Source organism: Peromyscus californicus, unplaced genomic scaffold (genome assembly GCF_007827085.1).
Source record: "Peromyscus californicus insignis strain IS unplaced genomic scaffold, ASM782708v3 Scaffold_6__1_contigs__length_162567912, whole genome shotgun sequence".
NCBI classification, from domain to species: domain Eukaryota; kingdom Metazoa; phylum Chordata; class Mammalia; order Rodentia; family Cricetidae; genus Peromyscus; species Peromyscus californicus.
The window spans coordinates 105,329,834-105,355,495 of NW_026294584.1; the positions used below are offsets into that span (position 1 = coordinate 105,329,834).

The 25,662-nt window shown below is 47.6% G+C and overlaps 2 protein-coding genes across 2 annotated transcripts in view; both read left to right on the forward strand.

Annotated features, from left to right (window-relative positions):
- Uroc1 (urocanate hydratase 1) overlaps positions 1 to 7,160 on the forward strand; it is a 38,605-nt gene extending 31,445 nt beyond the window's left edge. Inside the window, exons 19-20 of the mRNA XM_052719053.1 lie at positions 1,606 to 1,705; positions 3,309 to 7,160. Of these exons, the coding sequence (XP_052575013.1) occupies positions 1,606 to 1,705; positions 3,309 to 3,449 (241 nt within the window). The 3' untranslated portion in view covers positions 3,450 to 7,160. The remainder of the gene's footprint in view (positions 1 to 1,605; positions 1,706 to 3,308) is intronic.
- A 1,442-nt stretch (positions 7,161 to 8,602) lies between these two features.
- The window catches only part of Zxdc (ZXD family zinc finger C), a 32,316-nt gene continuing 15,256 nt past the window's right edge, over positions 8,603 to 25,662 (forward strand). The window contains 10 exon segments of the mRNA XM_052719052.1: positions 8,603 to 9,709; positions 11,721 to 11,873; positions 11,967 to 12,045; positions 12,944 to 13,074; positions 18,139 to 18,309; positions 20,977 to 21,215; positions 21,218 to 21,499; positions 21,502 to 21,654; positions 21,656 to 21,670; positions 23,296 to 23,380. Of these exon segments, the coding sequence (XP_052575012.1) occupies positions 8,797 to 9,709; positions 11,721 to 11,873; positions 11,967 to 12,045; positions 12,944 to 13,074; positions 18,139 to 18,309; positions 20,977 to 21,215; positions 21,218 to 21,499; positions 21,502 to 21,654; positions 21,656 to 21,670; positions 23,296 to 23,380 (2,221 nt within the window). The 5' untranslated portion in view covers positions 8,603 to 8,796.

Consider the following 25,662-nt stretch of genomic DNA (forward strand, 5'->3'; position numbering starts at 1 on the left):
GCTAAGAGTATTAACTCAGATTCATCAGACATGGAATATCCAGCAACATTTGCTGACCCCTTTCAATCTTCCCTCTCACAGAACCAGACAGAACACAGGCTTCACAGAGGAAGTTTGCCTCTGCTGGGGAGTTTCCTGTCTGGGATCCCCAGAGTAGGCCAAAGCTGGAGCCCTGGCTGCTCTGAGCAGCTAAGGGCACTATGGTCTCAGAGAGGGAGAAGACCTCTGAGCCAGTATGGGCTGGATCCCAGCAAGCCTCTGTCTTGACGAGCCAAGTCCTTCCGTTAACCGGCTTCCCAGAGCATTCGGATGACTGGCTTGGCCTCATGCCCACCAAGGCTGGCATTCCAAGCTGCAGCTCTGTCAGGTGGCTTTAATTAGTGGAAAATGTGACCATAGTGCATGTCCTGGCTGGAGAAGAACAAGACAAGAGTTCCCTGGGTATGGGGTGCCTGGGAGGGGACAACTGTGACTGTAAAAAAGACTGAAGTTTGTCCAAAGCCTCACAAGACCAAAGCAGCAGGCAGCCTAGGGATCCAGTAGGGGGGATGTGGGAAGCCCCGGGTTCTAGCATTATTGCAGAAAGGGTTGAGGAACCTGGCTCACGCTGCTGCTTCTCCAAGGATAAGCCACACCCAGTTCTGTGGCTTTAGTGTCTTCCTCATTTGACAGGAATCTATGTTTCTGAGCTGTTTGTCCTCAGGCTTCTTGACTTACTTCTTCACTTCCTGGACTGTCTACCGGTGCCCTGGGGAATGGCTCTTCTCTGTGCAAGGTCATCACCCACAGCTGTGTGCATGGGTACATTCCATTTTAGCGTACTCCACGGTCCCTCTTTTGGAGTGTCCGCTTGATGACTTCTTCTGTGCTTGTGTGTCCACTGGCCATGCTTAGTGAGAGCACCAGCTGGCTTCAGTTCCATGTGCTCCAGGCTGTGTCTGCAGGGCAGGGCCATTTGGCCGAGTCACTGAGTGGGAGAGATTGTACCTTAGCAAAGACTTCTCTGGGCTATTTCTATAGGAAAGGATTGCAAGGGGGTAGACTTTATGTGTCACAGAATCATTTCAGAGACCAGGTGAGTCAACTCAGGCAGCCTCCGGGCAGTCAATGCATCTGGGTAACTAGCAGCCCACATGGGCATGGCAGCTTCCAGGCAACCTTCCGGTTCATTCTTCCATTCACTCTTCATGGCCACTTCAGAGGGGCCTGAGAAGCAACCTCCTTCCCTTCTCAGAGCACGTCCCAGACCAGAGTGTAGCTCAGTAACAGAGCACTCGTCTAGCATGTACAAAGCCCTGGGTACAACGAGAAAGACTGCTCCCCATTCTGGTGGGTAAGCAGGCATCACGCAGAGGGTGACACAGAGAGGATCTCAGAGGTATACGTGAAGTGGACAAGACCAGCTCAGAAGCATAACTGGCTGAGAAGCCAGGATGTCGCCACTCTGTGCTGCTGACCACATGGCTCTGTGATGTAGAGTCCAGTGTGACAAGCCCCCCCACCAATGCTGATATCTTTTCAAACCAATGCCTGAAGCCTTGCATGATGCCTGCTCCAAGAAAGTCAATACAGGGAGTGAGCTGGGAACCTCTTTGTCTCTTGCAGGGGCGAGGTGATCAATGGGGGATTTGGCCTTGTACTAGATGGGTCCGCACAGGCTGAGCAGAAAGCCAGGATGATGCTCAGCTGGGATGTCTCCAATGGTGTAAGTCCCCTGGAACTCCTCAGCTTCTCACTGTCTCCCCTCCTCCATGGCTCTGCCTCCAGGTTGGAAGTCTGGGCTAGAGTTCTGACCCTTCCCTAGTAAGGGCCTCTACTGTCTTTCTAGCCCTTTTCCGCTCCCTCTCTTTTTAAAGATTTATTTATTTTTATTTGATTTTATGTGTATGAGTGTTTTGCCAGCATGTATACACACTCTGTGTATGCCTGGTGTCCTGAGAGGTCAGAAGAAGGCATCAGAGCCCTTGGAACTGGAGATACTGATGGTTGTGAGGCACCATGTGGGTGCTGGGAACTGAACCTAGGTCCTCTGGAAGAGCAGACAGTGCTCTTAACTGCTGAGCCATCTCTCCAGACCCCAGGACTCCCTTTTCACCACCCCTTCCCAACTATTTCCACACTTTCCTTTGGGTCTTCTTGTCTCTGGTCTCACTCTGAAGTCTAGCCTCTGTAAATGCAGCTAGACCCTGGCAGGCTCAGCCCTTCCTCCTGAAGCACCCCCTATACTGGTATTGAGGCCTTACTTTTTGGGGGTTGGAATGGAACCCAGGGCCCCAGGCATGTTGGCCTCTGTCATTTTGCTGTGCCTTGGCCTCATGATCTCCCTTTTAAGGCTCATCTTTCCCTGCTTCGTGTTGCTGTCTGGGTGGCCTTTGCCCATATCAGGCAGGTGCTATACCCCAGCTACACCAGCCCTCACTGCCGCCTTCAAAGGCAGCCAAAGAGAATATTTCAGAATCCAGATGGGCCTTTCATCCTGCAGCTATGACCCATCTTTGCAGTAACACAGCATCCTGAGAGGGAAAGGGGGCAGATTCCTCCCCCAAACCACATCACAGATAGCCCAGAAGGGTCGACCTGAGGTCAGAGGTCAGGTAATGATGAGGAAAGATGTATAGGGTGTGAGCAAACCGAAGAGGGATTCCAGAGCAAAGGACCAGAGTGAAGACAGTAGCTCTGGATGACTGAGGCTGCACCCAGAGGCAGGGAGAAGGGAGGGTCCTCTGGCAGGGCCACTCACCAGTAACCACTAAACTTCAGCACTTCAACAGGGGGTAGGGGCTCGGGGGTGGAGGGGAGCTACATCCTGGCACTAGGAGTTGGAGTGAGCCAAGATGGGGTTTCCTCCCAGGAGACCTCACTGTCAGTGGTGTGGATATAGGCCAGGGGTGGCTTGGGGATGGTGGGTGGCAGCTAGATGGGGAGGTGCCGTGGTCACCATTTAGGACAGACCAGGCATAAGAGAGGAAGCGGGCTAGGGAGGGATGGCATAGCTGATGCTGAAGATTCTGAAGGGGGAAAGGATGGAAGCTAGGGATGAGCTTGTTCTGTCCAGGGAGTGCCCTCTATAATGCCAGGCCATTCTTAGAGGTGGGGATAGGGCTGGGTAGAATAATAACTGGTTTCAGACCGAAAAGAGGGTAAGTCAGTTACATGTTCCAGGGAAGAGAGCAGGGATTCTAAGCCTGGCAGATACAAAGGAGGCTCTGAAATCCCCAAGTAGAAGAGGACATGGAGTTTGGGAGCCAGGCTGCCTTGTGGAGAGCCCAGTGGTGCTGACACCAGTGCTGTCTGCTCGGCTTCCGCAGGTGGCGCGGCGCTGCTGGTCTGGGAACCCCAAGGCCTATGAGATCATCTGCCAGACAATGCAGGAGAACAGTGGCCTGGCGGTGACACTTCCCCACGAGGTGGTAGATGAACGAGTGCTACAGCAGGCCCTGCGGCCCTGAGAAGAGCCAGGGTCTGCTTGACCCTCTCCTTCCCACTGCCCTCCCCTCTCAGATCACCGCCCTCCTCCCTCACTGCACCCTATATAGCTCTCCTAATGCCCCACAAGGTGAACCACAGCGGCCTATCAAGGTGGAAGCCCTGGTCTTTGACCAGTGGATTGAGAGCCCTCCGACGACAATAGACACATCTTGTTTACGGGCAGGTCCTTAAGACTGCAGTAGAGTGGACTCCAGCTTAGATGGCCAAGCTGGCACCAGCCTCCCAGGATTCTGTGACCTTCTCAAAGGGATGTTCAGTCTCCTGTCTACCACCGTCCCCACACTGCTTTCCTAGCTATCCTCCCATCCCTTGTCTGTGCCATCACTTCCGGTTCTTCAGAGAACCAGGGATGGGTACACAAAGTGCCCACACCAGGTCCCTGATGCTGATGAGTATAGGGAGGAGAGAGACAGGAAATAAAGAATAAAGGAGAGGCGAGTACATGGCGTAACCTGGGCTAGCGGGAGTGGGTAGCACAGTGTCTGAGGCAAAATGGCCAGGTGCTGGGGCACATGGAGAGAAGACACTTTCCAGGTCAGCTGTGTGAACCTGAAAAACAGAACCAACCACTTCCTGAGGTCCCTGGGTGTCTGTTTGGGAACTGGAATCCTGCAGGAGTTGCATTGGCCTAAAGCTGGGATCTTGCACCCTTCCCAGACCAACCAACCAGATCTACACCAAGACTTGCCTCTGGAGCAGGGGCCCTGGCAAAGAGAATTGGGTAGCTGTGCTTCCTTGGGCCTGCCTCTGAAGTTGCTACTACTTTATAGTGCCTCCTACCTCCCAACCCCCAGCTTCAGGTCCCTCCCACCACACTGTTCCCTGTGCCCTCTCTTCAATCTTCCCCAGGCCAGCTCTCCTGATGTGTTTACCATGGGCTTGTTGTCCCCAACGCTGAGTCAGGGCTAAAAAACAACCTAAAGATGGATGAGAGAAAAGGAAAAGAAAGAAAGACCCCTGAGACCACTGGCCTGGCCCCAGAGAAGTTGTGCTACTGTGGAAATATCTGCCATGTTTGACTCATACTGACATAGGACCAGACAGAAGGAACCCTTTGCCTTCCCTAGAGTGCCACAGGAAGGACATGAGGGTCCTCCAGCAACCCCTGTCCAGGATAGACCACGATGCCCTGCTATGGGAGCAGGACTGAGAGATTTGGGTGTGGATAGTCCTACTTCACTGTCATGAGCAAACATTGATCTTACTTAGACTTAAGGAGACACCGGGCCTTAGGCAAATGTAATTAAGTCTGATACAAACACAAAAGGATGTTTTATTATGATGTTACCATAATCGACTATGCAAGGCAATTAACAAAGAGAAAAGCATTTTTTTGGCTGACCGTTCTGGAGGTCCCCACCAAAGATCAAGAAGTTATATTGCTTTGGGCTTCTGGCAACAGTGCCAAATGGCAACGTCAGGGGGCACATGGCAGAACAAAATGCTTACACTACGAGCCAGGAGGCAAAGAGGGAAGTTTGGACCCAAGCCCTACAATCCCTTCAGGGCCTGTTCCCAATGACCTAAAGACCTCCCACTAGCTCTGCCGCTAAAGTTCCACCACTTCCCAAGACCCCCTCTGAATAAGACGAGCCATAGCAGAGGTCAACACTTGCTTCCTGTTCTCTTGGTCTGTGTTTCTTGCATAAAATAAAAATTTTCCTAAATCAAAAAGTAAGTGTAGAGCCAGACATCCTTCAGTGAGGGGCCAGGGCCTCTCAGCCTCAGTTTCCAAATATGCCCTGCACAGCCATAATGCCTGGATCTCTGTTGAGAGGTACCCTTGGTTTTCCTTTATTCTCTATGTAGTATCACAGCAGGGAATCAGGCAGAGGCTGGCACTGGAGTAGAACCCTCCACACCCATACCGTGTGTGTGCTGTTGTCATGTGGAGCCCCAGCCTTTCCCTGTAGAGGAACTTTCCTGCACTGTGAAGGGTACAGCAGGTAACAGTCAGAACAAGTGGCTGGCCCTTGTCTTCCGACAGAATGGATACCTCATGTGGCACATCCAGCATTTGGATGTGGTTAGTGTGACCAGGAAGCTGAATTGTAAATTTTGACATTTTAATTCATTTAAAGTAAATTTAGTTCTAGTTCATATAAGAGTAACTGAAATGTAATGAGATTATAAGTATAGCCTGGGGCTATTCTGTTTTTTTTTCTCCTAAAAGCCGGGAATATGTTTATTTATAAAAATGCAATCCTTATAAGACATTGGGGGAGGCTCAGTGGTAGAACATATACTTAGTACACACACACACACACACACACACACACACACACACACACACACACACACACTAGTATATACACACACTAAAATAAAGTAAAATTTAGCTGGACAGATAAATACATATGACAGCATTCAAAAACAACAAGCCACCATCTTGTGAAGAGATACTGAAATGTGCCTACCAACACGTAGTATGGATAGTCAGGGCTCAGCGGTGTGCAGTGGCCCTGTCCTGGCTGGCCTCCTCTGTTGCCTGTGAGGCCAGTTTTGCTCATATTCCTCACTAGGTTCCCTGCCTCCATTCTCAGCCTAATTGTACTCCTGGGGAGATCCTTGCAAAGTGCAACAACACCGTATCATACCTCTGCCCGAAAACCACAGTGGCTTCTCTGATCCTCGCTGGAGCCAGGACTTGAGCACCCCGACCTGGAAGGGCTAACAGAAGAAGTGTTCCTTGGAGACAGTCCAGCAGCAGGTAGAAGGAAACCCGGGTCTGGAGGGTTAGAGAAACCAGAGGAGAATGAGTAGTGCACGTCGGCAAGATGAGTCCTTGCAAACCCGGGAGGCTGAATCCACCCCATAATAGATGTCCTAAAAGCTACTGAGACACTTTTGAAACAGCAGAGAACATAGAATAAGGTCTATATGCTATCTGCTGCTTTTCAATACATCTTCTTTTTTCTTTTATTGTAGTAAAACACAACAAAGTTTACTGTCCCATCCACTTTCCAGGCTGCAAAACAGTGATCCGGAGCATTCCATGATGCAATGCAGCAGTCCCCACCACCCAGGTCTAGGGGCTTGTCATCACCCCAAGATGACACTGTCCCCTCCCTGCTGTCTTCCTATGTATCATGTGCTCCAGAGACCTCACAGATGGAGACTCACATAGTTCGTGCCCTTCTGTGACTGGCTTACTCACCCAGGGTCATGTCCTAGGGTCTATCCACTTGGCAGCATGTAGCAGAACACCCTTCTATGCTAAGGCTGAGTAAGACTGCACTGGACCACATTTGCTTAGCCATTCAGCCACTGAGGGACTCCTGGGATGCTGTGAATGTTGCTGTGGGCACAGGTGTGTGTGTGTCTACCCGAGTCCCTGCTTTCAGCTCTTTTGCACCTAGAACTCTAAGGATTGGATCACATGATAATTCTATGTTTTTAAGGAACTATCAAAACATTTTCCATAGTAGAAAAATAATTTCTAATCTAGAATTTAATTTCTAAACTACTTGCTTGTGATCTAAAACAAATCAACTAAGGTCAGTGAGATAGATCAGTGCTTAAAGGCACCTGCTACCAAGCCTGATGAACTGAGTTCAACCCCCAGAACCTACATGATGGAAAGATTCAACTGACTGCTGTGTCCTCTGACCCCCATATACCAAACACAACACACACACACACACACACACACACACACACACACACACACACACACAAAAAAAAAAAAAAAAAACTAATTAACAATAAACTCAATAGTGCCAAAGGGAACCTAGGGTATACTCAAAGCCCTTCTCCCCACCCCACCACAGAAGCGGCATCAAGGATCTTTCTGGAAATTTTTTTTCAGAGTATGTATGCATAGGCACAGATATGCAATGTTCTTTCTATACAAACAAATGGGATCTTCCTATTTCTGTGTTGACTTTCAAACGTTTTTTAACTGAAACATACATGAGTCATTGCTGTCAAGTTCATTGTTAGTAGTTTTTGTATATCAGAAGTGCTGTTTAATCAGCACCTCTAATGCAAAACATTTTGCTCCATAGAGAAGCCCTCACTATTATAAGCTAGCCCTAATTCCCCATCTCCCTGTAGCCACCAGTGGCCACTAATCAACTGTCTGACAGACTTAGCTCTTCTGGACATTTCATATACACGGCATTATCATAAGACATCTTTCATAAATTTTCCATAGGTTTGGGCATGATAAATTTGCAATATTTTATGTTATAGTTCAAAAATATTCCACTGTATGAACACATATTCATCTGATGATGAAAAATTGGGTTGTTTCCCCTGGGGAGTTGTGATAACTAAGGCTACTATGAATATTCATGTGGTTTATGTGTGGACGTATTTCCATCCCTCTTGGAGTAGATACAAGGGGAGGGGCATAGTCTTGCATATTAAGGGATAGACTGGTGGGAATGGGGGTAAATCGGGTGTGGGTGCAAAGGGCAGGTTGGCAAGGTTTTAATAGTATTTGCACTTTCAGAAGATTAAATCCTGCTCTGCAGAAAACAGGGTGGGGGGTGGGGGGCGGTTGGGTGAAGGGAGGTTGAGGACTGACCCCTTAGTTATTTGAGAATGTAGGAGTGCAATGGGTTTGAATTTGGGTGGTGATGACAGAAATGGAGGGACTCCAGATAAACCCGTATGGCAGAAGTGGGGCAGCCGAGTCCAGGGAACAACTACCAATGTAAAAGGCTCACACTGTCAAGGCAACAAGGGAATGCCCTTGGTGGCATAGGCAGGGATCCATCCAGGATATGCTTCGGAGCAAGTCACGTTTGTGGTCCAGTAGTACCAGGTAGATGTGCACTTCAGCAAGGTCATAGAGAAGATGTCAAGCAAAGTGGAGTGGTTCAAAGCCTGACTGCAAGTTCTAGGCCATATGGCCCCAGATAAACTGGACATCTGTTTCCTCACACCTGGCAATCACAGACTGATTTAGCTCATATTTTCAAAGCACAGAAGGCACGAGGAACGCTGACGAGGTGCGACTACCTTCCATTCCTTTGCGCTACCCAGATGCAAAAGGAGGGGCTGAAGACCCTCTTCTCTCAATCTGGGACTCACACCAAAGTACACAGAAGTTGGAGGCCCCGCCCCTGCCCCACCCCCGGAGCCCTCGTGACTACAGTCCCGGCAGCCCTCGCGCGCCACGCCCACCGCTCTTGCGCACGCGCAGCTGGAGATGCGACTCGGGGCCGTACTCTACGCGGAGCTTTGACAGAGACTCCCAGAGGGGTGGTGGGGCGGACCCTTGGTGTCGCGCGCATGCTTGGCAGGGCCGGGCCGCTCTTCTCCTGAGGCTGTGGCCCGGACGCCTCAGCTGGGCCTAAGATGGACCTCCCGGCCGTGCTCGCCGCCCCGGTCGCGCGCGGAGACCAACATGGCGGTGGCCCAAGCCGACTTCGCCGCGGCGCGGGGCCATCCCTCGGTGCGGGCCCGGGGCGCCGCCGCCTGCTGCTGCTCAGGGGCCCGGAAGATGGCGGTCCCGGGCCGCGTCAGGAGGAGGCCCCGGGGCCGAGCCCGCCGCCCTCCGAGGACGGCGGCGACTCCTTCGTGGTACTGCTGGAAGTGCCGCGCGCCGCGGCCGACGCCCACGGACAGGAGGAGGCGGAACCCGGCCCCTGCGCGAGCCCCCCGGAGCAGGTCCCGGCCGCCGCCCCCGGCGCGGCTCTGGCGGGCACCGTCACCATCCACAACCAGGACCTCCTGGTGCGCTTCGATCGCGGCGTCTTCACGCTGGCCGCTGCGCCCGCGCCAGCTGCCCCGAGCCTGCATCCCGCGACTACCCCAGGCCCGGAGCCCTCGAGCGCCTGTGTGTCCCGCCGCGGGCCGGCGGCCGCCAGCGCTGCCTCTCCAGCCTACCGCTGTCCGGAGCCGCAGTGCGCGCTGAGCTTCGCCAAGAAGCACCAGCTGAAGGTGCACCTGCTGACGCACGGCAGCCTCCAGGGCCGGCGGCCCTTCAAGTGCCCGCTGGATGGCTGCGGCTGGGCCTTCACCACCTCCTACAAGCTCAAACGACACCTGCAGTCGCACGACAAGCTGCGGCCCTTTGGCTGCCCGGTGGGCGGCTGCGGCAAGAAGTTCACCACAGTGTACAACCTCAAGGCGCACATGAAGGGCCACGAGCAGGAGAGCCTGTTCAAGTGCGAGGTGTGCGCCGAGCGCTTCCCCACCCACGCCAAGCTCAACTCCCACCAGCGCAGCCACTTCGAGCCCGAGCGCCCCTACAAGTGTGATTTCCCCGGTGAGCGGGAGCCGCGGAGCTGCGGGGGCGGGCGGGACCCGACGGTGTCTGGATCAGGGGTGAAGCTCTGTTGTTGTTGTTTGGGCAGGGTTTACCGGGGATGCCCTAATCTAAGTGAGAAGCGTGCAAAAAAAAAAAAAAAAAAAAAAACACTCCCGTGTTTGTGTTCACGTTCCTTTCAGGTAGTTAGATGTGAAACCTTGGGTTCCTACAGCGAAGTGGCATGCATAGTCACAGCTGCCCCTGGGGGAGGCCACGAGCCCTTTGTTAAGATGCTTCCTATGAAAGTGACCACTTCTTCTCAGAGTTGAGTTGAGTCGGGACTTTATTTTTCTCAATCTACTCAAGTATATGAGATGAGTCAGAGATCCAAGACTATAAGGCCAAATATGCCACTTTAAATTACTGAGGGAATTACAGTGCTTCTCTGGACCTTCTCCAGCCTCTGTGGAAGCCCCACGGATTAGCGGACACAGAGCCCCCAGGGATACCTCATGCTTTAAATACTGTCCTTCCCAGTATTATCCAGGGTGATGCTCCTTCACCAGAATGAGCCTCTGCCCCCACCATCAGGTGTGTGGCACATCTGTTTTTGTGTCTTTCATACTTTATTTTTGTCAGACTTCTTAGTTTCTGGGATCATGTCTATTCTCTTCTATACTGTTAGCCAGCACCTAGCATGCACATTAACATGTGTACACATTCTGTTCTCTTAATAACATGCGTTATTATAGAGTATGCTCATATGTAGGGTTTAGCAACAGATTCTAGTATTCTTACATGCCCACAAACTATCTGATACACTCTGATTGAACACCTTCTGCAATCATTTCCTGATGTGAGAATGGTGTCTGCAGGCCTCACCCTGGTGAAGGTAGCATCATTCTGTGTGTGTTGTACTGTGTGAAGGACAGGGATTCACTTCAAAGCATCAGGTGCCCCATCAGTTGGGCTTTCCATAGAAGCTGGGAGAGGGACTGGGGGAGCACCATTAAGTGTCCAGTCAAGGAGGGATTCTTTTGACAACATGGGCCAGAAAGTGGCGGTGGGAATGGTAGAGGGCTTCAGGTAAAAGATCGCAGAGGGAGGAAGAAAGAGCATGGCTATTGATTGGGGGTGATGAGGGCTGTTGCTAAGGCAGAGAATGCTAATGTTCAGTTACATCCTAAGTAGCAAAGGGAACAGACTGAAGCTAACTATGGAAGAGGACTTTTGGATGGGGCAGAGATTCCCTAGGCTGCTACTTTTATTCAGGGTTGTGCAGTGCTTCACAGTCTAGTGATAGCATTTTGGGGACTCTGAGGAAGAGCTGCAACAGAGATAGCATTTTCAGCTTTTTATTTTCCACCCTGTTTGAGCCCCAGACATTTTTGTCAAAGAAGTGTTGATGTAGGAATTGCTGAGGTGTAGGTTGCTTGGGCTGATGGGGTCGGGTGGGGTGGGGCTGTGAGGATGGAAGTGAAGTTGACAAGAACTGAGGAAATAAGAAAAAGAAAAAGAGACCAGATGATAATGTGGGGCTGCCAGTCGGAGAGGCTGGAGGAAATGGAAAAGTGTGGGGGATGCACATTTATCCTCCAGTGGGATAGAAAATCTTAGCTAGCGGGATGGTTGCAGCCTGCAAAGCTGTGGGAGACTTGATCGTTAGTGTTTTTTGTTCGGCTGATTTCTTGGGTTTCACTCAGACAGCATTGCCAGCTGGGTTTGTGGAAGACACGCCTAGTTTATGCAGAATTGGCTACAGAGCTGGCTGGCCAAGGCTGTGTTTGGAGGACATCCTCTTAATCACTTGTGTCATCTCCACATAACACTGGGGCAGGTGGCCTGTGTGTGCTACCCCTACTGTAGCTTCTAGAAAGCCAAATATTGGTGGACAGGGCTTTGCAGAAATGGTTTCCGAGTCATATCTTTCCTTGTCTGCTCATTGTGAATGTGCCCCAGGCTGTAGACAATGTAAGTATACTGTGTGCTTTGTCGTCCTATGATCTAAGTTTCTGCTTCCTTCATTCAGGCTGTGAGAAGACTTTCATCACAGTGAGTGCCCTGTTTTCCCATAACCGAGCCCACTTCAGGGAACAAGAGCTCTTTTCCTGCTCCTTTCCTGGATGCAATAAACAATATGACAAAGCCTGCCGACTGAAAATTCACCTGCGAAGTCATACAGGTACGAGCTGGAGGGTGCACCACAGGGTGGACCCATACTTTGTGGTAGCTATTGTGTTCATAGTCATGCTGTGTCATTTTTTCCTTTTACAAGGTGAAAGACCATTTATTTGTGACTCAGACAGTTGTGGCTGGACCTTCACTAGCATGTCCAAACTTCTAAGGCACAAAAGGTAAACTTTACATTTTGTTATTTATGTTCTGAAAGCACATGAAGTGTGTGTCACAGAACACTTTGAGTTATGTTCAGATTTCAAGCTATTTAAAATGGAGCTCAGTGTCAATGTTTTAGAAAATCAGAAAACAGTAAGAAAGGCACTAAGAATCTCCTCACTTGACAACAGTTGTTTCCTGTTAGGCTTGGTTTGGTTGACTTAGCATACTGTCAATACAATTACATTTGTTTCCTGTTAGATGTTGTAGAAATACTTTTCTTCATGTTATTACTAACTTTTGGTAGTGATAATGACAACTTGGGGTCTGTGTACCCGTAATGTTTAATATGTTGTCTCATTCCATCTTGGTCACAGCTGCAACATTGGTATGTTACACATACTAAGGGGGTGGATGACCTGTGTCTGTTTGCGTAACTGGGATCTGAGGTGTTCAGAATAAAAACAATACTTAGAAAAAGACAGACTTTATAAATTGACTTAAGAGAATTCTTTCCCACTGCTGCCAAGTTCCGTGTGTGTGTGTGTGTGTGTGTGTGTGTGTGTGTGTGTGTGTGTGTGTGTGTCTGTCTGTCTGTCTGTCTGTCTGTCTTCTGGCCATCTGTGGCTTGGAAAGCACATTGACTATAGATACTTCTAAACAATTTAGATTGCTTCATTTACTCCTTTGGGACTCATCCTTTCCTAGATTGTTGTAGCACTAATTGTTCTGTGTCTGGCTCTGGGGCCACCTTAATTATCAAAGTAGAATTTCTGACTGTGGGGCAGCTAAACAAACCCTTTGTGGACATTCTGAAATGCATTGATTATTCTGATGGAGAGAGCATGCTGTTTTTGTGTCTAAAGCCTCATATTTGTGAGTCTGTGAGTAGTAATTGTTCCTTCACTTTTGTTTCAGGAAACATGACGATGACCGGAGGTTCACCTGCCCTGTGGAAGGCTGTGGCAAGTCATTCACTAGAGCAGAGCATCTAAAGGGCCACAGTATCACCCACCTGGGAACAAAGCCATTCGAGTGCCCTGTGGAAGGTAGCATTTAAAATGGTGCTTTAGCTGTAAACAAAGTGCTACACCAGCACTCATGTTGAGCTATAAGTTTGATTTGCAGAAGCACTAAGATAATTGCCAGTTACAGCATTGTGTTTATTGGGTTAGTTGAAAGTACGTGCACACTGTCTAAGGAGTGTATTGGAAGAAGTACAGGTTTGCCTTCTGCCCTGCCGCTTAATCTGAGACTCTAGTTCCACTACCTGTTCAACGTGATGATTATGAGGAATGGGTGAAGTGAGGAGAAGAATGCTTCTTTATATGTGGTCTGGCACATAGCTTGGGTTCACTAAATGACAAATAACTAGTCTTATTGCACCTGGACCAAAATAAAGTCTGTCTGATTTTTTATAAGGGTATTCATGAGACTTTGTCTTAGTAGGGTTTCTGTTGCTGTGATATAACACTGTGACCAAAAGCAACTTGGAATGTATTTCAGCTTATACTTCTGTGTTACAGTCCATCATCAAAGAAAGTCAGGGCAGGAACTCAAAGAAAGGACCTGGAGGCAGAAGCTGATGTAGAGGTCATGGAGGAGTTCTGGTTATTGGCTTGCTTCCATGGCTTGCTCAGCTGGCTTTCATGCACCCAGGACCTTAGGCCCAGGAGTAGTACCACCCACAGTGAGTTTAGCCCTGCCACATCAGTCATCAATCAAGAAAATGCCTCATAGATATGCCTACAGACCAATCTTACAGAGATACTTTTCTCAATTGAAGTTCCTTCTTTCAAAAAGACTCTAGCTTGTGTCAAGTTGACATAAAACTAGCCAGCACAGGCTTTTTTCTTTAAATGTTAAAAGTGTAATTTATTTGCCAAAAATTTGTATGGCCCATTCAAGACAACCCTGCTGTTCACTAAGGAAGGAGTAGTCCAGGATGAGTCAGAAGGGCCCTAAATTAGATGGCCTGACCTAAATCTGTGGACTTTAGTTATCTTAGTTGGAGAAGGATGATAAAGGCCACTTAAAGCCATCAACAGTTCTTACAACATACTGAATATAATACAAATGGTATGATCAAGTTCTCCCTCTTACCAGCCTAACAGCTATGAGTATGGACAGGTAAATAGGAACACACAAGCTGCTGTGAGATGTCCGAACTTCATCCATACTGCTCTTGGGGGAGTGTGAATGTCCTGGTCAGCTTGAAGAAGAGCTAGCCAGACATTAAAGGGTGGCTCTTGGAAGCAGAAAGACCAGCAGAAAGAATCCACAGGGCAAGAGCAGGTCACTTGGAGCCAAAGCCTAGTCTGGTCTTTGGAGAGGCACCGCAGTCATCCTGGGCTGGGGGCTGGCAGAACAAAGGAAGAGAATCCCAGCAACAGCAAAGACAGAAGTCAGAGCATGCTGTAATGATTTGGACCTGGATGAGGGAGGCACAGTAGTTGAGATCAGTGTCTCAGCTGAGATTTGGATGGGAAAAGAGTTTGGTCATATGGTACATAAAATGATAAAATGTACCTTCAGCTTGGCTTAAGGTACTCAGAAAGCAGACTGTGTGTCTGCTGCTGGCTTAAAGAATAGGCTGGACTACAAAGGAAGCAGGTGGCATGCAGGTCCTTGCTTAGACCCTGCAAGTGGATGGAATTCTCAAGCATTTGAAAGTGTGAATTCTGGATTCAAGTCCTGAGTCTGCCACTTGCATGGCTCGGAGAAGTCCTGGAATGAACAGCTTAAGCTCTGTGTCTCTTTTTCTTACCCAAAAGTAAATAAACCTTCATAGGGTTCTTGTAAAGATTCAACTAATTAAAACTTTAAGACTCGTAAAAGCATTGATACTTGTCAATTCTGATGATTGTAGTGATTGCTATTAGGTGGAGTTTTGTTTTCTATTTAAGCCCAGGTGGAGAGCCACATATGGTGGTAGAACTGGAAAGGCTGACCTGGTGGGAGCTTTAAAGGCAGGGAGGGTGCTGAGCCAGAAGGATGTCTGTGGAGGGCCAGCTCAGAATACGGAGGCCCACTAGTGTCATTTGGTGTTGGTGGGCAAATTTTGGTGGAGTAACTCAGGCAGAGCTGCTGAGCAGGAGGCAGGGGACTGCTTATTTTCACAGCTCTTCTAGAGGTGATTGGGGGAAGAAGAAAGGGCAGAAGTTCACTGTTAAAGAGAGAGCATTTGTTTGTAAAGTTCTCAAGGAGCTTTGAGCCATTAAGATACTGAGCCCCAGCAGAGAGAAGAGTGACAGGGTTTGGTCAAGGCCTCTGCACAAGGCAGTGGAGCCTGCCTGGTACAGAGAGTCCAGAACCCCTTCTTACTGGACTAAGTGAAGCCAGGCCCTGTGTTGAGAGTGACATCAGGCACATCCTCAGGGTGGTGGGTAGTGCCAGTGCCCAGGACCTCCAAGTGGGCTCTTTAAGGAAAAATTGAGCCATAAAAGTAAGGGCCCTGGCCGTCTCTGTATAGTTTAGGACTTAACTTCATTCTCACATGAAAGTTCAAACATGTTTCTAGACAAGCTCTAAGCCTGTTCCTTATCTTAACCTCATGTATCTCATTTTACAGACAAGGAAAAGCTGCTCTGCAGAGGGCCAGAAGTTTATCTTTGGCCATGGAGCAAATGAGGGTTGCATGCAGACAGCCTTAGCTGGGCAGCTACCTGCACTTTTACACCCTTCTGCTCCAAGGCCTGGCCCCATCACTCACCAGGGCAGAGTCACCCACTGCGCCTTGTTCAGGCACCGGTGCTCAGTCTTCTCAGAAGCTGTTTCTACAGCATTCATTATTTCAGTACTGATCTTGCTCTGCCATTTATTCTGACTTACTACCTACGTGCCAGCCAACTCACAAGCCTCTGGGCTTAACTCTGCCTCCCCTTTCTGGGTCTGTGAAGGGCAGCAAAACAACATGACAGGCAGTCAGAGATAAAGGGAAGGCAACTGTAAATGTGTGTTCCTCCAGCACTTGAGTCCAGACCTGATGTGTGAGTTGAATGTATAAGCTGGGAATGCTATCTCTGGCCCACTTGTACCTGTGACTTAGAGACATTTGCTCAGTTTCTGGGCTGCACAGAGGTGAAATGGGTGGGGTTATCTGTGGTCATGTGTTGAGATAGTTCCAACCCTTAGAACTGTAGGATTGCTTTTTTTTTTTTTTTTTTAATAGCTTAATAGAGGTGATTAGTATATATTTTTGCGACTGAACTTTGACTTAACTTGGAGCTGTGGATAGAAGAAACAGGCCAGAGTGAACTCAATCAGATCACATGTCATAGACTGACTAATTCATGGTCTTCGTATTACTTTATAATTTTTCCTTTATCCCTTGTGTTCCTCCTTAGGTATTTGTTATATGTCACTTGTCAGTGGCCAGTGCTTGGGAACATAGTGTTATGCTTTGTGTTCGTCAGGGTTCTCTAAAGGAAGAGAACTGCCAGAATGAATAAATATATATATATTAAAAGGGGGCTTATTAGAGTGACTTACAGGCTGTAGACCAGCTAGTCTCAACAGTGGTTGTCTCCCAGAAGAAAGTTCAAGAATCTAATTGTTCAGTCCACAAGGCTGGATGACTCAGTTAGTCAATAGTATACATTGGAATCCCAAAGAAGACTCTAATGCCAGTGAAGGGATGCCTTGGCAGCAGGATAGATAAGCTTTCCAGCAAGAGTGAGGGCAAGCAGGCAAAAAACAAAAGCTTTCATCTTCTATGTCCTTTTATATAGGCTGCCACCAGAAGGGGTGGCCCAGATTTAGGGTGAGTCTTCTGACCTTAAATCAAGAAATATCCCTCACAAATATTTAGTTAATTCCAGATGTAGTCAAGTTGACAACCAAAGTTAGCCATCACAGATTCACTCCTTGTCAACTTGATATACAATCATATTTCCTTATGTCATTAAGATATGTTTTATTTCCAAATGAAACCAATAGCCAGATCATAATTACTACTAACATGATGTAACTATCCCACTAAAACTGCAAACACATTATATATCTTAGAATAAGTGGCAATAAGTAGAAAAGTACATTCTTTTAGTATCTTGTAACTTACATATGATAACCACTGACACCTCAATTGGTGTTATATAACATGATAAAGAAATCTAGGAAAGAAAACACAAATATCTTTACAATACATTCTTAACAAAACTTGACAGAAACACATGTCAATTATCATCAGTTTTGCAACTGGTCACGTGGCCTTAGTTAGTAGTTATAGCTACCTTCCTCTACTGCCTATTTGTATTTCTTCCACCCTCAACAAGCACCTCATTAGGTCTTGTTTTTGTTGTTGTTGTTTTATTGTTTTTGTTTTCTTTTATTTATTCTTAAATGACCTTTATTCTTGAAAGATCTGAGCCCTTGGCCATCCTGCATGGATTGGATTGTAATTTCCCATTGACTTAATTTCTGTCTTAGTTAGGAGTTACTATTGCTGTAATGAAACACCATGACCAATAGCAACTTGGGGGTGAAAGGATTTATTTGGCTTACATACCCTGAATATGTTACATAGTCTGTTGAAGAAAGACAAGGAAAGACCTCAAGTTGGGCAGGAACCTGGAGATAGGAGCTGATGAAGAGGCCATAGAGGAGTTCTGCTTACTGACTTCCTCCTCACAGTTTGTTAGCTTGCTTTCATATAGCACCCAGGACCACCAACCCAGAGTGATACCACCCACAATGGTCTGGACCCTCCCCCATCAATCACTAATTAAGAAAATGCTTGACAGGCTTACCTATAGCCTGATCTTGTGGAGGTATTTTCTCATGTGATTCCCTCCTTTCAGATTATTCTAGCTTGTATCAAGTTGACATAAAACTAGTTAGCATATGATTCTTAATTACTATTGTGGGGGGTGGGAGCTTCATGTGCCACAGTGGGTCACAGTGTATATGTGGAAGTCTGAGGACAACTTTGTAGAGTTGGTTCCTTCCTCCCACCTTTATGTGAGTTCCAGAAATCAAACTCGGGTCACCAGACTTGGCTGGCAAACACCTTCCTTTTTGAGTTGTCTTACCAGTCCATAATGTCATTTCTGATGAACTTAGGAAGTATTGTTGATCATCCTCAGGTATAACTCTGGTTCCCCTCTGTGTTCCAGGGTGCTGTGCCAGGTTCTCAGCTCGAAGCAGTCTGTACATTCATTCTAAGAAACACCTGCAGGATGTGGGTGCTCCGAAAAGCCGCTGCCCAGTGTCCAGCTGCAACCGACTCTTCACCTCTAAGCACAGCATGAAGGCGCACATGGTGCGGCAGCACAGCCGGCGCCAAGGTCTGTGACTATGGCCCCGGAGAGCTACGAAATGCATGTGCCTGAGCATGAGAGAACTGGGATGGTGTCTCCCTCTCCACTCTCAGTCATGTGTAACCATGAAGTTGGAGCTGTGGGTTATCACACAGCCATGGGACCTTTGCGCTCTTTCTCTTCTGCTACTTGCATCTGCCACAGCCTCTTTGTACCTGTTCTGCCCTTGCCTGTGAAGTTCTTCCCTTCAAATGTGCCATCACCTTGCGGGCCTCCCTGACACATGTGCTCTAAGCCTGTCTGCAACTGGGCCCTTTGCCCTGTACCTGCATCCTCTGAGTTTGTTTTGTAATATCCACTGTTCCTGAGCCCTGAATCCTATCTCTTCCTCTTGGTCTTAGGGGACAGTAGATCCTACACAGAGGACTGTGTTCTAAAGGCAGGGAGGAAACCCTCCAAGCCCAGAGCAGAGTTGTATCTCAGGAATGGGCTGCTGGGCTATGAGAGAGGCATCATGATAGTGGTGAAGGGCATGTGGAGGGCAGGATGCTGAACATGTAGGACCTGACATTCAGCATCTGTGGTACCACACTTAGAAACCTGCCCCTCTAGGTCTTACCTACAATTGCAGGCAGGACATCAAGAATATAGGAAAGACAGCAGTGGCTGTGTCTCTCTAGTGCATTCTCAGAGACAATTTTCTCTGGGATGAGAAATTTCTCTGCTGTTGGTAAGGTAACTGGTGGAGGCCATACATGTTTCTAACCAGTTTACCCTCACTATGACCTATGAAGCAGACAATAGCATTTAGCTTTTTCCCAATTGGAATCCTAAGCAGGGACAGATCTTTGAGCCATGTTTCCCTGAGCTTTAAAAAAAGAAGGAAGGCGATACTATGAGCCACTCTTGGTTAACACACCTATTGCAGAAGTCTGAGCAGCTGGATTGGTGAAGGTTTGTATTCTTTATCTGATCTCTTCTCTTGGGAGAGGCAGTTGCTTACTCTGTCCTTTAGACCTCAGGCACTATGACCTTAGACCACAGCAGTTGCCACTCTGCATTAGAAAAGCAGTTGCTCTCTTGCTAGTCTCCTACTTAATGTCAGAGGGTGTCATCTTTCCTCCCAGAGGCTCTCAACCATTATCCCTCTCTCCAGCTCTGAGCTGGTGCTGTGTGACCCCACAAGCCTCAGCGTGACATTCCTTCTTCAACTGTATCTCTCTTTCCCTAAGCCAGCTAATTCAGGCTACATCACAGGAGTTTTCCCTAAACTCTGGATGAGTGAGAGGCCCTCTTAGCAGGCCCATGTTTATGGTGTACATTGACTGACTCATGTATCATTCATCCTGCCCATTGTTAGTAGAGGACCAGGCACTCAAGGCTGCCTGATGACTGCCAGCTTGTGTTTTAGTTCACCTCACAATGGTCCTGCTGCTGCAGAAAGACTTGTCAAGGGCACACCAAAAGGAAGTGCTCAAGCCAGGATCTTTGTTGGGATCTATCTACCTCCCAAAGCCACAGTTCTAACCATTAGCACTATGTGCTTGTGTTTAGTCATTGATTTTTCTCCCAAGTCTGTGGTTGACATTTGTGGAACTAATAAAATGTTAGGTAGGAGATTTTTGAGTAAGTTAGCATCTTTCTCCCGTCAAAAATCACTCACCACAAAGAACATAATCATCAAGATGTATGTTTGTTTGCTTGTTTTTAATTTTGGGAAAGAAACAGGTTTCCTGTTCACTTTCTAGAAAGAATCACTCCCATTTCCTCTCAGAATGTTGTATTGGTACTAAGATACTGTTGAAGAAACTTTCTGATAAGACAACTAAAGAGAGATTCTGACTTAGGTTTCTGTTCTCATGTCTAAACTAGATGTCTTTTGTGGGCTTGAGTTAAAAATGCGTGGTGGCGAATGCCTTTAATCCTAGCACTTGGGAGGCAGAAATAGGCAGATCTCCTGAGTTCAAGGCCAGGCTGGTCTGCTACACAAAGGAATTCTGTCTCAAAAAAACAAAAACAACAACAAAAGTTCAGTATGCACTGTGACCTGGCCTTCATGGTTGGTTAGAAAGTACGCATTTGTGGTTAGCGTGTAGTTGATGTGGAAGAAGCAGAACTGAGAGCTCCTTCCTTTGCTTCAGGCGCTGGGGCAGTTCAGAGGCTGCAGTGAGATAGGTGAGAGGTCCTGTTGTCTGAGCTCCATGCATCTGCCTAACCCTGGAGTTTTCAACCCAGCCCAGACAGCCAGTTTTACTCCTTGATTAACCGCGAAGGACTCTAACCAACTTGTAGATGACAGTAGATGTGGAGCAGGGCACAGAATTTGACATGACTGGAGATGACTGAAGCTAATTTCAAAAATAACCCCAGAGCCAGAGTTGGTCTCAGAGCTGACTTATGGAGGCTTCATGCTGTGGGGTGGATTGAAAGAAACCTTGGTTAGCTAGTGCAGTATAGGAAGAAGGGCAGGCTTTATAGGAACACAAGACAGCTTGAAGACGTTTTCAAGTCAGCCCTTCCTTTGGTGTCTGCTCTTCACTGTATGCCAGCATTAGGTCTTTCTTTACCCCTGGTAGCAAGGTCTAGTGAAAGGGTAGTCAGTGTTGCTTCAGGGGGTGCCTACTAGTATCTCAAACAGAAAGAAGTTTTCTCAGTCTGATATGATAGTAACTGGAATATCCATTGCTTTTGCAGATCTTGTACCTCAGCTGGAAGCTCCAAGTTCTCTCACACCCAGCAGTGAACTGAGTAGCCCAGGCCAAAGTGAGCTCACCAACATAGATCTAGCAGCACTTTTCTCTGATACACCTGCTAACAGTGGCAGTTCGACAGCTGGGTCGGATGAAGCCCTGAACTCCGGGATCCTCACCATTGATGTCTCTTCTGTAAGCTCCTCTCTGGGAGGGAATCTCCCTTCTAATAACAACTCCTTAGGGGCCCATGGACCCCCTGGGTTCTGGTGACCCACAGTGATATGCCTCCAAGTTTGGACAGTCCTCTTGTTCTTGGAACATCAGCCACAGTTCTTCAACCAGGCAGTTTCAGTACAGATGATTCTCAGGCCATGAGCACAGGAGCAGTAGGCTGTCTGGTGGCTCTGCCTGTGAGGAACTTGGGTCAAGACCCACCAGCTTTGACTCCCAGCAATAACTTAACAGCACCTGACACCGCACCAACCTCTTCAGACACTGCCCAAGAAAACTGCCAGAGTCCCAGATCTGTCTGGTACCAATAAAAGTGGAACAAGACTTGCCTCCTGTCCCAGATGTGGTCCCAGGGCAGGAAGAAAGCCACGAGCCATCCCAGTCTATGCTGTCCAGCTCTACAGAGAGGCCAGGGGCTCAAAAGGACTCAGAGCTCAGTGCTGGCACCCGGCAGCCTCTACTTGGTATGAAGCACTCTATTCCGTCACCACCACTAGCTCCTCATCCCCTAATGCACCTTGGATCATGTTTGGGATGAATCCTGTCTATGCAGACGGTTCTTTCTGGTGTGCAGAAGGACAGATGGAACCTGGGCAATAGTCTGGAAGCCTGACTTTGACCTTGATTCTGGAATTGACATTCTTACAGCTTTGTACAAATGATTTAACCTATCTGAGCCTTAAATCCTCAGTTATTTCTAAAATAAGGGGTTTGGGCTACATTGTTTCTAAGGTTCTTTGCAGTTCTGTGATTTTATAGTTTTCTTGAGAAAACTTGAGGCATTTCCTACTATTGAAATGTTCACCTTCATGCTTTTCACGTAGTGACGAGTCCTAGAAGAGCAATGTTGGCATCAGTCTTCTTAAGTTCTTCAGTGAGAACTTAAAAGCTACGTCAGGATATTTTTTATTAGAATTAAACAATGGTTCTCTGAGCCTTCATTCTTGAAGGATTATAACAATACTCCAATTTTGAGGCTGGACAGTTACTGTACTCTATATTTATATCAATTATACCTTTAATATAATCTAATTTAAAGTAACTTAAATATTCCTAGAGAGAGTCTGACTTTCCTCAGTCTATGATGGAAATGATCATATAAGTTTCTTTGTAATGCTGGTTGAATTTCATTTTGGACATTGATCATGTTAAGATTCATGCATCTTATCTTACTATGAGCATCTTACCTTACTACGAGCGTGAGGGTACCTAGTAACCAACTACTGGAGCTGATTTGCATTTCTCTCAATGTGAGAGCAGCACAGTCTGGTGTGTGGCTTGTTGGTGGCAGAGCTTACACTTGCCAGCATCTGCTTAGGCTGCCACAGCAGTTGCTAAGAGTAGCAGGTGACTTGACAGGGACTGGAGAGAACCACAGGTCAGAGTGTGGGAAGCCTTTCCCTGACGCTCTGTGCCTCCCTGTGTCTCAGAGCCTAGCTGTGGGTGGAGATGGAGGAGCCAGCAGAGCTTGGGCTTGCCCCTTGTTTGTTCTCTTGCTCGCTGTGTGGCATTGGGCTCCCTTGCTTCTCTGAGTGGGAATGGTGTTGTGAATGGGTTTCTGTATGCCATGAGCTGTAGAGGGCTGGTAGAGGCCTGGTTTCCTTTGCTCCTTGTAGTTTTAAGAATGAAACTTTTTCTTACTAAATGTTCACAAATTTTTAAGTTTCCTATTTGAATACTGTTTCTGTGGCACCTCAGTAAGTTTGCTGAATTCAGTGACACTTTCTATATTGGCATATGACAGGTGTGGCACTTGCTGCCAACACTACCCAGGGCTGCTATGATATAACCCTGGCATCAGGAAGACTCTTGTTTTAGGGAGCAGGGCAGTGTGCAGCTCTTAACAGCCTCTCTAAAATATTTTAATGCATTTAGATCTTGGAGGAATGACCTTCACTGTTCCAGATGATGAAGTGCATTTTCCTGTGCTAACAGTCGAGCGTGTGGTTTCCCGCGTGCCTTTGCTGGTGACTGATTCCTGGAGCTCTGATACATTCCCAAGGCAGGCTTAGGATGGTTCTCTAGTCCCCTTGCTACCCTCCCTCTGCTGTTTAGATCAAGCAACTGACACACTTTTCTTTGGTCCCAGGAAAGTGGGGGCTCAGCAAGAACTGATTACCGAGCCATTCAACTAGTCAAGAAAAAAAAGCAGAAAGGAACTGGGAGCGATGAAGGTGAGGCCGAGTGTGCTGCAGTGCTGGGTGGGCAAGGGACTAAGGTCTCTTGTGTCACAGTCACAGGCAGAGAAAGCACACAGAACAGTTGTTTCTGTGTTCTTTGTCTTCTATGTTCAAAATGCCCTTTTATCAATTCCTTAGCTTTATGTAAACTTAGAAAACAGGTAGTAACCAAATTCCCAGCATGTCTGAACATGCTTGACAGGTCTAAAGAGGCTCTGGGAAAGTCAAGGGTTCAAACACAGTGTCAGTTCTGGAAGGCTACTGAATAAATGAGCCGAGCTGGCCAGGTATCAGGAAAGCAGGAGGGTGGCTGGATGCTGAGTTGGGCCTGGTCTTGTGGAAACCAAGGGACAGAACGGCTATTGACTCTAGGGCAGCTGTGTGAAGGCAGCCTATGCACAGCAGTCTCTGAATCAGCCTGAACCTTTCAGAGCAGCAGCTCATGTGAATGGGAAAACGAAACAAAGCAGTATCACATGGGCCAGTCAAGTCTGGTCTCGCATGCTGCCTCTTCTGCACATGGGTTGAAGGTAAAGTGCTGAAAGGAGACTGGTGAATCCTGTTTAATGTCAGCAGAGCTCTTTGGTGATCTCAGGCATCCATCATTCATCTTTACATTTACTTACACTTACTTGGTGCAATTTTATGTCTTTGCTCTTATGTCGTACCTCCAATTTAAAGTAACAGCTCTCTTCAAGCAGATGTTTCCCTCTGTGCCTCTCAGTGTCACTTGTGACTTAGAAAGGACAGTTCTGTGGCTCAAGAATCTGGAACTTGTAGTGTAAAACTTGCAGGGAAAATAAAAGAAAGGAGAAGTGGAGGTCTGTAGAAAAAAAATGACCATATGCAAGCCAAATTCATTAAGAAAGTCAGTTATCTTTATTGAGTCAATTGTGTTGGAGGAAAGGGGGTGCTTCAGACTTCAGGTACAGAGTTTATTGCACTCACCACACTGGGGCAATATCTGCTGAGATAGTTATTTGGTTATCATTTGTAATATGACATTTTAAAAATTAAAGACACTTTAAAAGTCTCTTTTAAAACTGATGGTTTTTCCTTAATATCAGTATTTGGCAAATGTTAAGGTTTAGTTGTCTAAACTGTCATGCCTGCATCAGAGTCCACAGAGGAGCAGAGGCTGTTCTTGGCAGCTACTCTTGTGGTTTAGAGCCACAGCGCTCTTTCTCCTACTCTTTCCCACGTTTGGTGAAGTGTTGTATAGGTTGGTCTGTCCTGTGTGCTCAGGTGGCTTTTTGCAGCTTGCCTCACCGTGTGTAGTTGAGCACTTCTCTCATTGTTATGTGTTCCCCTAAATTATCTGTTACATCTTGAGGCTTGATCTGATTAAGTCTTTTGGGGAGAGGAGAGTTAGTGAAACTCTTTGAGGTCGTGCTGGGTTCTTTGTGGAGTCCCTGAACTATTTCATAGCAACCTTTAGTGGCTAACACCTAGCACCATTATATTCCTGGGGTCTGCAGAGAAAGTGATAATAGTTCTGCCTTCCTCTTATTAGCCAGGACATTTATCTAAAGAGTGGCTTCTTGTCCTTCCCTCTGAGATATAATCGATAGGAGAAAGTTGGGGTGCTTAATTCTGCATCAGGTTTCTGTGAGTAGTTTCTGGCCACTTCCTGTGATGATCACAGCATTTCATGTCCTCGTTTTAAATATTTTATAGACTTTGAAGGGAAATAGTATTGTGGCATCCGCAAGGTATCTGGCTTTTGTGGGTGAGAAGAAAGAAAATGTCTCTGCCAAGGTGAAGGATTACCTTCTGCTACCTACTTGTCTTTCTTAACAAACACTCTTGAAATCCTGTGACCAGCCAGGAGGGAGTCCATGTATAGTCCCTGCCTTTAAATCATCCTTGCAGCCAACCGTGCTTCTCCTAACATGTAACTTCAGACTATCAGACTCTTTCTACCTCAGGTGGCTGTGACAATACGTCCTGTCACCATCGTGTCCACAGCTGTAACATGTCACCCAGCCACTCCTTGAAGCCTCTCCATAGCCCCTGGTGAGTCTGTCACTGACAGCTTCTGCTGTCACAGTCATGGGAGGCTCGCTCTCAGCAGGTGTTCACCAGGTCCCTTCTCTGCCTGGGGCAAACCAGACTCCCACCTGGGCTCTGTTGTCACGTCTTCCTAGTCTGCAGCCATGTCAGGGCCTCGGCCCTCGGCCCTCCCTTGCCTGTCGTGATGCTTTTGAAGAATATAGTTCCTTGCCCTGCAGACTCTCCATGTGCATTTCCTGAAGCTGCCTTTTGATTAGACTGAG